A 16,916-nucleotide genomic window follows, 5' to 3' on the forward strand; every position below is an offset into this window, starting at 1 on the left:
ACGGAGGAAAGGAAGGCGCGTCGGGCATCTAGATCGCAGCGAGGAGAAGGAGGAGGAAGTAAATACAAGTATAATAAATACAAGTATTTATTATACTTGTATTTATTATACTGTGGATTTGGTCTGCATCAACCTGCCGCCTCCCCTCACCAGGCAAATCGCGGTGAAAACTCTGGGTGAGTCTCCGTGGAGAGCTTGGCGGGCAGCTGGCTGGACTTCTAAGAGGTGGGGGGAGGAGCGGCAGCTCCGTGAAATGGAAAAAGGCTTGCTTCCCCCTCCCCAATGAGACGCCTTCCACGATAATAGGAGAGGAGAGCCTGGAGACAGCAATCACGGCAGAAAGTAGCTAAGAGAACAGGGCGGGGGTTGGGAGAAGGCACGGGACCGGGCTCCCAGCAGCGGCTGCTCGGATTTGCCATTTGAGAGAGAGAGAGAGGGAGGGAGGGAGGGGGAGAACGCGAGTGTGTGTATCCCTCCTTCCTTCAGCCCAACACTCTAGCCCGGCTTGGCTCCCGCTTCGTCTCTCCTGCCTCTTCGCTTCTCTGTTTGATTGTTGAAAGTGGGAGCCAAACCGGGTCATTCCTTCCAAGAGGCAAGTTTCCCATTGAATGACTCGCTGCCCTAGACCCTCTGCAGTCCCTCTCGTCTGGCCAGAATGCCAGCAAGAGTGTTGGGCTGAAGGAAGGAGGGATACACACACTCATGTTCTCCCCCTCCCTCCCTCCCTCCCTCCTTCCCTCTCTCTCTCTCTCAAATGGCAAATCCGAGCAGCCGCTGCTGGGAGCCCGTCCCATGCCTTCTCCCAACCCCGTCCCGTTCTCTTAGCTACTTTCTGCCTTGTGATTGCTGTCTCCAGGCTCTCCTCTCCTATTATCGTGGAAGGTGTCTCATTTGGGGGAGGGGGGGGCAGGCCTTTCTCCATTCAACCGATCCAATATACAGAGTTTTATTTTTTGGCCCTAAAAATATTGTCACTGAGGATGACAGAAATTTCTTCATCATTGCTATTGGCCTCAAGTAGCAAATAATTAAACATGGTTTTTAGTGTACTTAGTTAGCCATCTGCTTTTTAACATTACATAGTATCAGTTTCAAGAATGCATGCATTCCTGAAAATTTGTAACAAACTTGTTGAAGGGCCTATGAAATATTTTCTAGTTTAATGTAGAATAAGTATTCTTAATAAAAGAAAAAGTCATTTTTATTTAATCAATTGCATTCCTTTTTATAATGACATTAATTAACTAAACTGGAAATAAATCTATGTTTTGCTAGAGTTTTAAAATTAAAAAACCTTACATTTTGTTGCTATTATTTTAATCAGAGTTTTGCCAAGTGAAATTATATAATGGTTCCTCATGTCTCTGTAATTTTCTAAATCTCATCCAGAAGTACCACAGAATTTGGCATTTTCAGCAGAATGATGCTGATGCTAATAAAACATCCTGATTTTTGGTGAAAGGATGGAAAGAGGAAGGAAGGAGGAAGAGAGATCTAAAGAGCAGAAAGACAGAAGGCAGATAGGCAAGAGGAAGGAAGGAAGGAGAAAGAATGGAAAGGAAGGAAGGCTAGAAGGAAGAAAGAGGGAGGGAGGGAGAGAAGGAAGGAAGGAAGGAAGGAAGGAAGGAAGGAAGGAAGGAAGGAAGGAAGGAAGGAAGGTGAAAGGAGGAAGGAAGGAAGGAAGGAAGGAAGGAAGGAAGGGGTACTTCCACTTGTAGGCCTGGGACTGAATGCAGGAGGAGTCTCTCCATAGGATCAGCTGCTCCTCTGATCATGGTCTATGAAAATGTTACTGCCTGCCTGATGCAAATTTAGACAGATGGTGCTTTGGGCTGCCCCTCAAATCCCCCCCTTACTCCTCCCCCTGTAGAATTCAGCCCCCTGAGTTTTGCCTTTGAGGGGCATGTGTGGTTATGGCGGATGGCAGAGTCAGCTGGAGGTTGAGAGGGGATTGGGGGCTTTTGTCCGCCTGTGGAGTTCTCCCCATGGACAGGATGGGATGGTGGCATGAAAGGGATCCGGGCACAATCTCACCTGTTCCAAGTAAAGTTGCCTTTTGCAATTAGCTACCGGTAATCCTCGACTTACGACCAGGATTGATCCCCCAATTTCTGTTGCTAAGGGAGACGTTTGTTAAATGATTTTTGCCTCATTTTGCGACCTTTTATTGCCACGTTAAGTGAATCATGGTGGTTGTTAAGTCAGGAACATGGCTGGTTAGTGAGCAAAGTTACAATGGCATTGAAAAAAGTGACTGATGACCATTTTTCACACTTAGCGACCATTTTCACACTTAGCAACCGTTGTGGCATCCTCATGGTTACACGATCAAAATGTTGATGTTTGGCAACAGATTCGTATTTCTGATGATAGTTTGAAATGGTGACAGTATAAATTATTGCTGGTGTAATACTTAACAATGGTTTTTAAGGATTTCTTTTATTTATAGAATACCTTTTTATTATTTTGGGGGGATTTTTACTTTTAAATTGTTTATAAAATGTATTTACTACAAGAAATGTTCCTTTTTGCAAATGTGATCTTTGCAAATCTTTGTGATGCAATATGTTCAGACCAGGTTTATGTGTCTCAAAGTGGCTGCTATTCTATGGGCAGGCCAGGTTGGTGCAAGGCAGATTTGCCAGATTTGGTGTGTTTCACCCTCATTGAATTTTATATCGTATAAAGAATGGAAGGAGGAAGGAAGAGAAAAAAGGAGGAAGGGAGTGAGTGAGGAAAGAAGAGGATGGAAGGAGGGAGGAAGGAAGGAAGAGAGGGAAAGAGCAGAAGACAGATAAGGTGAAGGTAGATAAGCAAGAGGAATGAAGGAAGAAGTGAGGAGTCTCGAGGAGGGGGAAAACATTTAGTGACCAAAGTTACAATGGCATTGAAAAAAGTGACTGATGACCATTTTTCACACTTAGCGACCGTTGCGACCATTTTTCACACTTAGCGACCGTTGCGACCATTTTTCACACTTAGCGACCGTTGCAGCATCCTCATGGTCACGTGATCAAAATTTTGTTTGGCAACAGATTCGTATTTATGCTGGTTTCAGTGTCCTGGGGTGACCTTTTGACCAAAAAAATTTTTTTTAATCAAGCCCCCCCCCCCCCCCCGGTCAAGGGTGTCCCTCTTTTCCAATCTGAAAATCTGGTCACCTTATTCTATGGCCCTCTTTTTTTCTTTTTGCAGATATCATCTCCTTTTATTACATTTGTGTACTAGACCTCTAGGAAAGAAGCCTATTTCATCATCACTTTGCAGCATTTCTGTACATTTGAAGCTGTGGTGAAATCTAAAAAAAAATTCTGCCGGTTCTGTGGGCATGGCTTGGCAGGGGTCATGTGACTGGGTGGGCGTGGCTATGTAGTCATGTGACTGCGGGGTTAAAGGACAGAAACTCACTTTAACAATGTCCTGCTGGAGCAGGGGGTTGGACTAGATGACCTTCATGTCCCTTCCAGCCCTGGATTGCTGTGCTCTTTCAAGGTACCCTCTGAAGCTGCATCTAGTGCTAGATTTGTGGTCCTTCCTCCCTCTTTTTTTTCTCCCTCCCTTCCCCCCCCCCCTCTCTTTCTTTTGCAGCACACACCCCCCATCACTTTTTAAAGCATTTTTTCCCTGCCAATTTACCAATCGGTAGGGAAACAATGCTTTAAAAATCGGGGGAAAAGCAGGGAAAAATCATCAGAAGTTCTTTTTTTTTTTACTACCAGTTCTCAGAACCAAGGACAATAGTCCCTAACGGTTCAGCCGAACCCACCCAAACCGGGAGGATTTCACCCCTGCATTTGAAGAACTCTTAGCCATATCCAGGGCCGAAAGAAGATTCATATCTCATTGCACCAATACTTTGTGACCGACAGTTATGTCTCATTTTTCTTGACAGCAGAATTGGTATCCGTGCTTTTATGAATGCAATGTAATCGGGATCTAATATGTATGAACTGGGACTTATATCCTCCCACATTTTAGTTAGAGAACATGAACAGGCAAATTATTAATGGGTATCTTAAATGAAAGAGCTGCCTTGGTGGAGAAACTGCTCTTAACAACACAGGAAAAAGCAAGCATTTGGAAAAGCTGGATTTGAGGTTAGTGAACTATAAGTTTGCATAAAAAATTAACAAGATGAAGGAGTGAAGAGAATGGAAACCAGGGATAAATTTTCCAGAGATAGCCCATACTTACAGGCTTCAATAAACATATCCAATTCCCACCTCATGGGTTGGGGGAGAATTGATTAGATTGCAATAGGTTATGATATTCCCAGTTCTTTGCACAACAACCAATCTGAAGGAAATTCATGGAGATTATGAATATTTTATGGTGCTTAAGCTATGGTTCAGATAGGTATCTCTTAGTGAACATTCGAAGTTGCGTGATAAGCACCCCCTAGTATTTACGAACAAGTCCCGAAACTACGAATCTTGAAGCACACAGCAGTTGTTCACCCTTACAAACAACTGCACAGGCTCTGCAACATTCTGAGGGGATAAATAGATGATAGATAGATAGAAAGATAGATAGATAGATAGATAGATAGATAGATAGATAGATAGATAGATAGATAGATAGATAGATAGATAGATAGATAGATAGATAGATTAGATAGGCAGGCAGGCAGGCAGGCAGGCAGGCAGGCAGGCAGACAGACAGACAGACAGACATTCTGGGGAAATATTCTGGAAATATTCTGCTCTAATAACTGAAAAACATTAATTTGGCTGGGGAAATGTTTCGATTTCCTAGAACTTAATCATCCGAACCAGAAATGGTTCATAGTGTTCTGAATATGGTCCACACACACCCCACACCCCAAATTTTAAATACAGGTATTCTTTGACTTGTGACCGGTCACTTAATGATTGATCAAAGTTATGATGGGCCACCCAAAAAGGGGTTTACAACCCAGTTTCAAAGTTCCAATGTTTCCCCCCCTCACCCCCGTGGCCACATAACCACATTTGGTCACTGTATCACATTTAAAGCTGATTGCAGCACCCCACTATTTCCAGTTTCCAGCAAAACCCAGCCCATTGCGAACAATGGGGTCAATGAACAACTGCAGCATTTGCTTAATGGCCACGATGGTCACTTTAGGACTTCTGTGTTTGCTTTACAACCACTGCACATGCTTGACAATTACCACAAGAAGGTCTTTAAAATGGGCCCAGACACATGGTAACCTGTTTTACAACCATCATGTCTTACAACTGTTAATTGCCTGCCTCAATCATAGCCATAAATCAAGGACTACTTTAGAAAATGATAGCCCAATTTTATAGAAATTAGGGCAGGGACTTGGGAAGCGCATGCTCCAAAACTTACATTTTGCTTATACTGACTTGGCTTTTCCTCCAAAAGAAGTCACATGAAATTGGGAGGACGTTAAATCACCATTAACAGTGAACCATATCAGATTTCATAGAAATCAATACCATGGTTTTATATTTTTTTAAGAATAAATGTATTAAAAGGCTTCAAATTCCTTTATATTGCTTTTTTTAGGAATTAAAAATTAATTTTGAAACTGTTGAAATAACAAACACCACTTGCAGTTGCATTTCACTTCAATTAATAATACAAAAACCAGAGACACAGACCAGTGAAAACTAAAGAAGAAGAAAAAAGAAAGAAAAATAGTTGTCAGTTTTCCTCCTACTTTCCCTCAATGGACAGGCAAGATTGGAAAAAATACATTACTGTGTCTTGTAGGTTTAATCCAATGTTTATAAAGCTAAACAGTATCACCACATTATTCGGAAGCTATTAACAAGTCGTTTTTAAACTTCTTTCATTTCTGATGTTATCTTAGTGGTGCTGCGTAAATCTTCAAAGGAGATTTCTTTTTGATGAAGTCTCAGGAGGAAGCCCTGCCTTAAAGCTATTCCGTGAATCAACAGGACCTCCTTGCTTCTAAGAGCAACACTAAAGCTAAGCGGTTGTGTCTCTGGCTCTACTCCACTGCCTCTTCTCAGCCTGGTTTTTCTAGGCCTGTGATTTGAAACAGAGGCAAGAAAGGCAGGTTAGAGATCACGTATAGTGATGTTTCTCAACCTCAGCAAGGTTAAGTTGTGTGGACTCACCAAAGATTCTCCCAACTTCCAGGCCTCATCAGAGTTGGAAGAGGACCCAGGCTCTAGTGAGTTGGGTTGTTAGGTAAGTTCCCCGTTGGGAGAGCGAGTGCGTTCAGAGAAGCGTTGTGAGAGTTGTGTTGGAGAACACACAAACCAACATACAGAGACACTGCAGTTTAAATAGGCTTTTACTTTTGTGGAGATAGAGGTATCAGAGTCCATCAAACAGTCCAAGTCATACACGGTTAAGACAGTCAGTTACCAACGTCTTTCAGTTAAGGGATAATCCAAAAACATAGTCCATAATCATACAAACAGTCCGGTACACAAAGTTTGCTAGCAGTTGCAAAACTTACAATAGCTCATGCTGGTCACTATACGGCACTTCCAACAGCCAGCTTCCAAAGATCAGATCAGCATCTAACAGTGATTCTGGCTCCATCTTATGGCCGATTGTGGAAACAGCAACCAATCACATTTATAGCATGATTTAGGTTTAGGTTTAGATTTAGGTTTATTAGATTTATATGCCACCCTTCTCCCAGGAACTCAGGGTTAGGGTTAGGGTTATCTTTAACTTTACCCCTATGATAACCCGTGCAGCCGCATTCTGGACCAGTTGAAGCCTCCGGGTGCTCTTCAAGGGCAGCCCCATGTAGAGAGTGTTACAGTAGTCCAGGCGAGAATGGACGAGGGCATGAGGACTGTGCACAGAGCATCCCGATTCAGGAAGGGGTGCAACTGACATACCAGGCAAACCTGGTAAAAGGCCCCCCTGGTCACGGCCGTCAGGTCTTCTTCTAAACTAAGCCACGTATCCAGGAGAATGCCCAGATTGCGGGCCCTCTCTGAGGGGGCTAAAATTTCTCCCCCTATCATCAAAGATAGAACAAGATGCACAAATCGGGATGACGGAAACCACAGCCACTCCGTCTTGGAGGGATTGAGCTTGAGCCTGTTCCTCCCTATCCAGATCCGCACAGCCTCCAGGCATCGGGACATCATATTGAGGGTATTGTTTGGGTGGTTTGGGGTAGAGATGAAAAGTTGGGTATCATCAGCATATTGATGATACCGTACCCCAAAACCATGGATGATCACAGCCAGTGGTTTCATATATATGTTGAACAGGAGGGGTGAGAGAACCAACCCCTGGGGCACCCCACAAGTGACGTGCCTCGGGGTCAATCCCTGCCCTCCAGTCAACACAAACTGCCACCGATCCAACAGGTAGGAGGAGAACCACCGTAAAATGGTGCCCCCCACTCCCAACCCCCCGAGTCGTCGCAGTAGGATACCATGGTCAATGGTATCAAAAGCCGCAGAGAGGTCTAATAGGACCAGGACAGAGGAACAGCCCCTGTCCCGGGCCCGCCAGAGATCATCGACCAATGTGACCAATGCTGTCTCCGTGCTGTATCCGGGCCTGAAACCCGACTGAAACGGATCCAGGTAGACAGCTTCATCCAGGGACTGGGGAAGCTGACGTGCTACCGCATTCTCAACAACCTTCGCTACAAAGCAAAGGTTGGAGACCGGACGATGGTTGGCTAAAGAAGCTGGATCCAGAGAAGGCTTCTTAAGGAGGGGCCTCAGCACCTCCTCCTTCAAGGCAGTGGGAAAGAACCCCTCTCTCAACAAAGCATTGGTAATTGCCTGGAGCCAGCTTCGAGTCACCTCCCGGGAAGCCAAGACTAACCAAGAGGGACACAGGTCCAGCACACAAGTGGCAGCACTGAGTCTCCCCATAATCCTGTCCATGACCTCAGAGGTCATAGGATCAAACTCATCCCAGATGGTCTCCACAAGATTCATCCCCATCGACTCGCCTGAATCTATCCAGTCAGAGTCCAAGCCTGTCCGGATCTGAGCGATTTTATCCTGCAGATACTGAACAAATTCTTCAGCCCTACCCTGCAAGGGGTCTTTCCCAACTCCTTGGTTAAGTAAGGAGCGGGTCATCCTAAACAGGGTGGCTGGGCAATTATCTGAGGATGCGATAAGAGAGGAAAAATGTTGCTGTTTTGCCGCTTTTATCGCCACTAAGTAGGATTTAATATGAATTCTTACTAGTGTTCGATCAGATTTGGACTGGCTGGCCCTCCAACCACTCTCTAGGCATCTTTTCCGGCGTTTCATCTCCCGGAGCTCCTCGGTAAACCAGGGACCTACCCGGGATTGACACCGGGTCAGAGGCCGCAAAGGCACAACATGATCCAAAGCCCCAGTGGCCGCCCTATCCCAGACTTCCACTAGAGCTTCGGTCGAGTTGTGAGCAAGGGATTCAGGAAAAGTCCCAAGCTCCATCAGGAACCTTTCAGGGTCCATCAGGTGCCTGGGGCGGAACCATCTAGTTCATTCCGCCTCACTGCGGTGAGGGGTAGCAGTATGGAAGTCAAGCCTGATGAGGAAATGATACGACCATGACAAGGGTTGGATAGAAATATCCCCTAAATCTAGATCATTCATCCACTGCCCAGAGACAAAAATCAGATCGAGCGTGTGTCCCTCATTATGGGTAGGGTCTTGAATAAACTGAGTTAGGTCCATAGCCATCATGGAAGCCATGAACTCCCGAGATGACTCAGATGTCTTGCCAATGGAAGGCAGATTGAAATCCCCCAGGATCATTAGCCTGGGGAAATCAACCGTCAATCCAGCTAACACATCCAGAAGCTCCGGCAGAGCCGATGAAACGTAGCAGGGAGACAGGTACGTAACAAAAAGGCCCACCTGAACTCCAAGGCCCCATTTCACAAAAAGGGACTCACACCTGCCTATCTGAGGCACAGTGACTCCTGAGGTCTGAAACTTTCCCTAATAACCACCGCCACCCCGCCACCCCTGCCCTGGGTTCTCGGCTGATGAAACGCCCGGAAGCCTGGTGGACATAATTTACTAAGGGGAACACCCCCCTCATGGCCCAACCAGGTCTGCCCTGGTAGACTCCCCCACAAGCCTGTCTGAGCAATCCGTATCAATCCCCCGACCCTACCTTAAAATTCGATTTAAAAACCCCTGTAAAAAAAACCTAAGCAGTCTCTTCTTCACATGCCACCTCTCGGGATCCCAAGGTCTGTCATTAAGGAAGTGTCTTGATAGGCAAGAAGGCCATCCCCAAGAAAGGGGGAGTTCCCGAAGGGAATAAAGTTCTGTCACAGTATAGCATAGAGGAGAGTGTGGCATCAACCAAACGGGATGACATCATGGGGAGATGGAACGAGGAGATGACATGTCCATGGGGGGGGGAGCCGACAGTGCTCAAGGGGGTAGTGGGAAGCTGCTGCTGGGCACACCCACGCCGGCTGCAGAGATCCCAAGCCAGGTGTCCCGCTGCCGCTGCAGACCACACCCACACCGGCAGCCGCCAGCCCTCTTCATTCTCTTCTCACTGCCAGCCGCCCCCTTTCACTCACAATGTTCTGGCTATGAAGCAGTAAATCGCAGCTCAAAGGTATCCCCAAGGTCCCAGGAAGTTCTCATAGCTAGACCTGGAACCAATGATGGAATAGGGTACCCCTGCAAGCCCCCAAGAAGGACAATCATCTTGGGCATGCGCACAGAGATCCCTCACTTAAAGAAACAGGTACAGCATTGTTACATGATTTCTATATTGCCAACCCAACCGATTATATTCCTAACAGTCAAGACAGAGGAAGTTTTTCTGATTTCAAGCTTTATTAGTTTGTCAATGTCAGAATATTCATGAACTGGAATAGGACATAGCAACAGGTCAGCCATTGGGGACTGACTGGAATAGGACATGGTAACAAGGTCAGCCAATGTAGAGGCATGGCAACAAGGTCAGCCAATGGGAGCTATTTGGTGACTGAGAGCCATGCCAGATGGCTCAGAGCCTGGGCATGGCTTACCTATGTAGCTCTGAGTCTGTGCAAGAGAATTAATCTAGTCTGCTCTCTGAATTGAAATTGGAAACCAATCTCTCCTCTCTACCACATTGGAAAAATCTGCTATTGGTATTGTACATTTATTCATGTGTTATTATGTATATAAAGAATGAGTCATATTAACGAATCTGCTGAATCAGTTATGTGTGTGTGCTTTCTGGATTTGATTTTTGCAGCAAACTCTGACAGTCAATATATAAAAACTACAAAGAACAATGAGAATAATAGGAGAGGGGAGAGAGGAGAAGGGGACGAAGAAAAGGTTTAGGGTAAAAGGAAAAGAAAAAAGAATAGCGTTGACTTCAGACTCTTTTTTTAGCTCAATAGAATAAGGTAAATATCATATAATCTCAACTTTTTTACTTTTACACAGTAATATACAGTATACTAGCCGTTTCTATAACAACAAGGGCATCTAATCATCAAAACCCAAAATCAAAGGTTCTTTTTTTCCCACCTTAAGTCCAGAATCGGTTTCGAAGCAGAAACAATATTGTGTTCTATTCTTTTAATCAAAGCTGTCAATTTAGCAGTCTCTGCTAACTACATCAGCGTTTGCACCAGTGGTGGGTTCCGGATCCTGTTGCAACTATTACAGTTGTAACAGGGCCCGGTGTGCACCACATTAATGCACACAGCATGTGCACACACGCGCATGTGTACTTACCTCTTGTGACGTCTCCATGACTCTCCAGCTGCTCGGTGGAGCATTGCGCAGGCGCCGTGCTCTCCGTGCACGTGCACAGAAGCACCGAAGAGCTTAAATACAGGTAAGGAATTCGGGCAGGCGGGTGGGCCCTCCAGAGCACCGCACCGGAACAGTACCCAGTGCTCCGGGAAGACACCAACTGCAACCCACCACTGTTTTGCACCTAGTATTCCATTGTGAGAATTAAGGTGTCTTTCCATGTTTTAGGCATAGAACATTCTTGCTGCTGTCAACATATATAACATCATTATTCCAAAAGAAAATATTTCAACTTCTTTGTCCATTAAGCATAAAAGAAGTCTCTGTTTTTATCTTTATATTCACTTTAAGGATCTTCTGTATTAAGATGTGAATCCTACTACTGAATCCATACTTCTTTGCTTTCTCACAGGTCCAACATAAATAGGAGAAAGGAAGAAGTTTTGAGGGAACCCAAACAGCTTCACTGAAACAAATCATGTTGCTTCTTGACTCTGATGAAGAGGATCCTCTTGCTCCAAGGTGACTCTAAGTCAGAGCTTCTTTGAAATCAGAAAGAATGTGATGAAAATTGCAGTGAAAATGGATCCAGTAGTGAAAAATATCTGTGGCAAATTTCAGGCAGTTAGGTTGATAAGATTTTCTGCAAACAGAAAGAACAATGGTAAGAAATAATGATGTCCCCCCCAGAGTGCCCTGCTGGAACTAAGGGCAGAGATAAAGATAAGAGAATAATTCATACAACTTTTCTTAAAGAAAATATAATCTCTAGGCCAGTCAGATAGATAAGATTGCCACTAAAGTTCTTATTTCAGTGGATGAGAAAGAGAAAACGAAGAGAGAGAAAAGTGTTTAAATTAAGGAGGCCTTTTTTACTTTCTCTTCATTCTGTCCTCAAAACTGCGATCCTTTCTCCCATGCTGAATTGGAATACACTCTACCCATCTTTGAATCAGACGTCTGGTAGCAGCTTTGATGAGTGGCAAATTTTATTGAAAACAATCGGTGTGTTTAAGCTCATGAAAGCGTACATCTTTCATTAAAAGGCGTTAGTCAGAACAGCTGTTACTACACTTTTGATTTTTCACCGCTGTAAACAAATACAACTCTACAACACCCAACTTTGAGTAAACCAAAAACTAGAATTGGCATGATATTTGCTGACCCTGTAGTCCATTGTTTCTCAACCTCAGCAAGATTAAGACCCAATGCGTGGACTTCAATTCCCAGAATTCCTCATCCAGCGTTTCCCTAACCAGCCTTTCTTGCCTCTGTTCCAAATCACAGCTGGCCAAGTAACTTCAGTCCAAGGTAATAGGCTGATAAAGTGTAACAGACAATATACAGCCTATGGTTGTCCTTGGATCGTAGTTGAAGAAAGCATCACACCATCACTGATACAGCAAGAGACAGTGTAAGGCTTTTAATTCATGGGCTGGGGTGAGATGAAAGTAATGTCATGGGGATACAACAGAAAAAAAGATGCTGTCAGGACATGTGTATGCTGCAGTTAGATACAACAGAGAAAAGATCAAGAGAAGAAATGCTGTTGGTAGAAGTGAACAACAAAGATTATGCTGATTTAAGGGCAGATCTGTCAGCCTCCAACAATCATTGGCCATCCCCCTCCCTTTTCGCCGAAGCATTTTATGAAAGCAAACATAAAAAGTTTTTTTTTATCTCTCTCTCGCTCTCTACTATTAATTTATCTCTCTACTTAAAAATCATTTTGGGTGTAATATGAGAGACTTTATGAACTCCATATTAGGGAAGGAAATTGCTGGAACAGTTTGAATCGGAAATAGGGCAAATTAGATACATCTAATCCTGGTTTAAAATTTACCCAACTGTGCTGTTTCTCTCTGGACTTAGGGTTTGAGCAGGTTTGAAATCAACTTACTGGTTCACAAATGTGAGCGCATGTGCCACCTCCACACATGTGCAGGACCTTCCACGCATGCGCAAAGCATCAAAAATGGGACATGATTATGTCCCGGTGGATGGGCAGAGCCTCCTGCTGCCACCGCTACCAGTTCACCCAAACCAGATAGAAGCAGCTGAATTGAGCCAACTGATAGCAGATAGCTAATATCAAGATGTATTTAAGTGGAATTCCTAATAATGGAAAAACAACACGCACAATCTTGCAGACACATTATATTTGGGTAAACAGGTGAGGTTTACAAACTTTTCTATGTGTGTATGTTCAGAGTCAAACTTGGATCACCCTTTAGATAATTCATGCAGTGGCCCCTATTTTTGGCTAAAAACAGAAAAACTGCACCAGAATTGAAATCCTAGTGAAATCCTACAGTACTTAGGTTTAACTTTCAGGTTTCTCATTCCAAAGTGCTATCCATAAATTAAAGCTTTTGGTTATTCATCCCTTTTGCACTTTTCAAGTCACACTACAAAAAAACTCAGGTCTGCAAACATGGGTTTAAAAAAAAAATATTTTGATAATGCAGCTTGAAATCAATTCAAGCATGGTTTTTTTGGGAAGAAAAAGAAAAACAGAAGGAGACCCAGAAAAATAGATGAATGTGACAGGGTACTTGTAACTGTATCATAAAATCCTCGTTTATAGGCACCCTGACTTCCATTGAAAGGACTGAGCTATAATAAAAAAAATATTTTTAGAATATATGCAGTATTCAAACATCTATGACATTTATTTAGTATTACAGTCCATAAAACATAAAATCAATTCAGAAATACATTCATTTGAGATAATAGCATTCAACTTAAAAGAGTTCAGTGTCACTTTGTACCTGGCGGGTAATTCTAATAAGAGTAGCAAAAACCTAACTGTATTTCCAAGGCTGGTGATTGCCAATAATATAATATAGGACTATTTAAAAAATCACACTTGAATTTTTGGGATCCTGGGAAAGCAAGCGAAGGAGAAATAAAATGTGCTCAAATATCCCAATTAAAATTACCATACAGAGAAGAATAGGTGATGAGGTCCCATCCCTTATATTACTTCTGCATAAGCAGACACTGAAATGTGAGGAAAGCTCTTTCAACATGCTTTCCATCATTGCTGATGCGAAATAATTTAACCTAGCCTAGGAAAGTTTTCTGTATTTAAGATTTTATGTATGTGTTGCTGAGCATCTTTCAAGCTGTTGGCAAAGATAATACCTTGAGTAATTTATCGGCAAACCTCTGATAAAGCAATAGAGATAAGGTTGGGTTAAATATTTGAATCACCCTTCAAATTGGCAGGATTAGTAGCAATTATGCTAACTTTGATTTTTAACAAATGTAAATCATGAGCAGAACCAAACTCATAATTCCCAATGAGCAAATCCCAGCTTCAGTTGTTTCTTCAAATAGAAATTTAGATCTAAATTTTTTACAGAGCAATTAATTTTTGGACTCCAGAACTGAACTCCATGTAACCATATTCAATTCTCATGAAAAGCCAACCAAGATTGGCTTAGTTAATTCTTGGTTGGAAGATCACCAGAATAACAAGTATCTTTGAAGGCAACAATAACAGAAAGTTCTGTATTGTTGCCGAAAAGCAAAATAAGATCCTACAGGAATTGCAGATACCAGAAATTAAGCTCAGCTTGGTAGCTCTCCTTAGTTTTATATATTGTTGCTGGGATGGTCATATAATAAGGCATATCATGTCCGCCTTTTGTATACAACTGTTAATTTGTCTGAATAATGCAGGAGATATTGAGACTTCCCAAAACACTTTTCCCAAGATATATTAATGCACAAAAGTATATAAATGTGGAATATTTCTTCTTACTGCGCATGCCCAAGATGGTGTCCTGTCATGTTTGAGGAGAGCTTCGGGAAGATGATTGTCCTTCTCGGGGCCTTTCAGGGGTACCCTATTCCATCATTGGTTCCAGGTCTAGCTATGAGAACTTCCTGGGACCTCGGGGATACCCTTGAGCTGCGATTTACTGCTTCATAGCCGGAACATCGTGAGTGAAAGGGGGCGGCTGGTGATGAGAGAATGAAGATCGTCAGCGGCTGCCGATGTGGGTGTGGTCAGCGGCGACGGCGGGTCGCCCGGCTTGGGATCTCTGCAGCCAGCGTGGATGGGCTCAGCACCAGCTTCCTGCTACCCCACCCCCCCCTTGAACACAGCTGGCATGGGTGTGGTCATCAGAACGCCCAGCCTGGGGGTCTCTGAAGCCAGCGTGGGTGTGCTCAGTGGCAGCGGCAGCGGGTCGTCCGGCTTGGGATCTCTGCAGCCGGTGTGGGTGTGCCCAGCAGCAACTTCCCACTATCCCCCCTTGAACACTGTCGGCTCCCCCCCCTGGACATGTCACCTCCTCATTCCATCTCCCCGTGATGTCATCCCATTTGGTTGATGCCACATTCTCCTTTATGCTATACTGCGACAGAACTTTATTCCCTTCGGGAACTCCCCCTTTCCTGGGGATGGCCTTCTTACCTATCAAGACGCTTCCCTAATGACGGATTTTGGGATCCCGAGAGGTGGCATGCCAAGAAGAGACTGCTTAGGGGTTTTTTACAGGGGTTTTTTAATTGACTTTTAAGGGGGGGGTTGATACGGTTTGCTCAGACAGGCTTGGGGAGGAGTCTGCCAGGGCACAGGACAGAGCTAACTAATGGGCATGGGTCAGGAGTACTGGAAAGGGTTGGGATTCCGAGGGAGACATTAAGCCATTCCATTGGGGGGTCCACCATCTCTACTGTTTGTGGGAGAGGCAGATATGGTGGGGGCCAAGGGCCAAATTATGTTCGGGGGATGTGGGTCCGCTGTTTAAGAGCGATTGCGCGTTCCGACCCTCATCACCCTTCTCACACCCCTGGGTGCTCGGGATTACAGGACCCTGGTCTCCGGCTGGTGTCGCTTAACGCCAGGTCCGTGGTACATAAGACTCCCCTCATTTATGACCTCATACAAGAGGGTAGAGCGGACCTGCTGTGCATTATGGAGAACTGGTTGGGCCAAGAGGGGGGTGTTTCCCTTAGTGCATTATGCCCACCAGGCTTCCGGGCGTTTCACCAGCCGAGAGGCGAGGACAGGGGTGCTAGGGTGGCGGTGGTTATTAGGGAAACTCTCAGACCTCAGGAGGTCACTGTGCCTCAGCGGGTGTTCGGCGGGTGTGAGTCCCTTTTTGTGAAATGGGGCCTTGGATTCAAGTGGGCCTTTTTGTTACGTACCCGTCTCCCTGCTACGTTTCATCGGCCCTGCCGGAGCTGCTGTATATATTAGCTGGATTGGCGGTTGATTTCCCCAGGCTTATGATCCTGGGGGATTTCAATCTGCCTTCCATTGGCGAGACATCTGAGTCAGCTCGGGAGTTCATGGCTTACATGACGGCTATGGACCTAACTCGGTTAATTCAAAACCCCACTCATAATGGGGTAACATGCTCAACCTGATTTTTGTCTCTGGGCAGTGGATGAATGATCTAGATTTAGGGGATATTTCTATCCAACCCTTGTCATGGTCGTATCATTTCCTCATCAGGCTTGACTTCCATACTGCTACCCCTCACCGCAGTGAGGCGGAATCAACTAGATGGTTCCGCCCCAGGCACCTGATGGACCCTGAAAGGTTCCTGATGGAGCTTGGGACTTTTCCTGAATCCCTTGCTCACAACTCGACCGAAGCTCTAGTGGAAGTCTGGGATAGGGCGGCCACTGGGGCTTTGGATCATGTTGTGCCTTTGCGGCCTCTGACCCGGTGTCAATCCCGGGTAGGTCCCTGGTTTACCGAGGAGCTCCAGGAGATGAAATGCCGGAAAAGACACCTAGAGAGTGGTTGGAGGGCCAGCCAGTCCGAATCTGATTGAACACTAGTAAGAATTCATATTAAATCCTACTTAGTGACGATAAAAGCGGCAAAACGGCAACATAACTGTCCAGACGCCCTGTTTGGGGTGACTCACTCCTTACTTAACCAAGGAGCTGGGAAAGACCCCTTGCAGGGTAGGGCTGAAGAATTTGTTCAGTATCTACAGGATAAAATCGCTCAGATCCGGACAGGCTTGGACTTTGACTGGGTAGATTCGGGCGAGTCAATGGGGATGAATCTTGTGGAGACCATCTGAGATGAGTTTGATCCTGTGACCCCCGAGGGCATGGACAGGATTATGGGGAGACTCAGTGCTGCAACTTGTGTGCTGGACCCGTGTCCCTCTTGGTTAGTCTCGGCTTTCCAGGAGGTGACTCGAGGCTGGCTCCAGGCGATTACCAACGCTTCGTTGAGAGAGGGGTTCTTTCCCACCGCCT

At 44.9% G+C, this 16,916-nt stretch overlaps 1 protein-coding gene across 1 annotated transcript; it reads left to right on the top strand.

Annotated features, from left to right (window-relative positions):
- Positions 1–6,051: 6,051 nt before the first annotated feature.
- On the top strand, positions 6,052–16,064 carry LOC148045497 (uncharacterized). Its single transcript, XM_087717023.1, is given in 3 exon segments — positions 6,052–6,148; positions 15,299–15,814; positions 15,817–16,064. Coding segments are annotated over 3 exon segments (861 nt in total).
- The last annotated feature ends 852 nt before the right edge of the window (positions 16,065–16,916 follow it).

Source organism: Thamnophis sirtalis, unplaced genomic scaffold (assembly GCF_051295495.1).
Source record: "Thamnophis sirtalis isolate CommonGarterSnake01/CBP01778 unplaced genomic scaffold, rThaSir2_p1.2 scaffold_5, whole genome shotgun sequence".
Taxonomy (NCBI): Eukaryota; Metazoa; Chordata; class Lepidosauria; order Squamata; family Natricidae; genus Thamnophis; species Thamnophis sirtalis.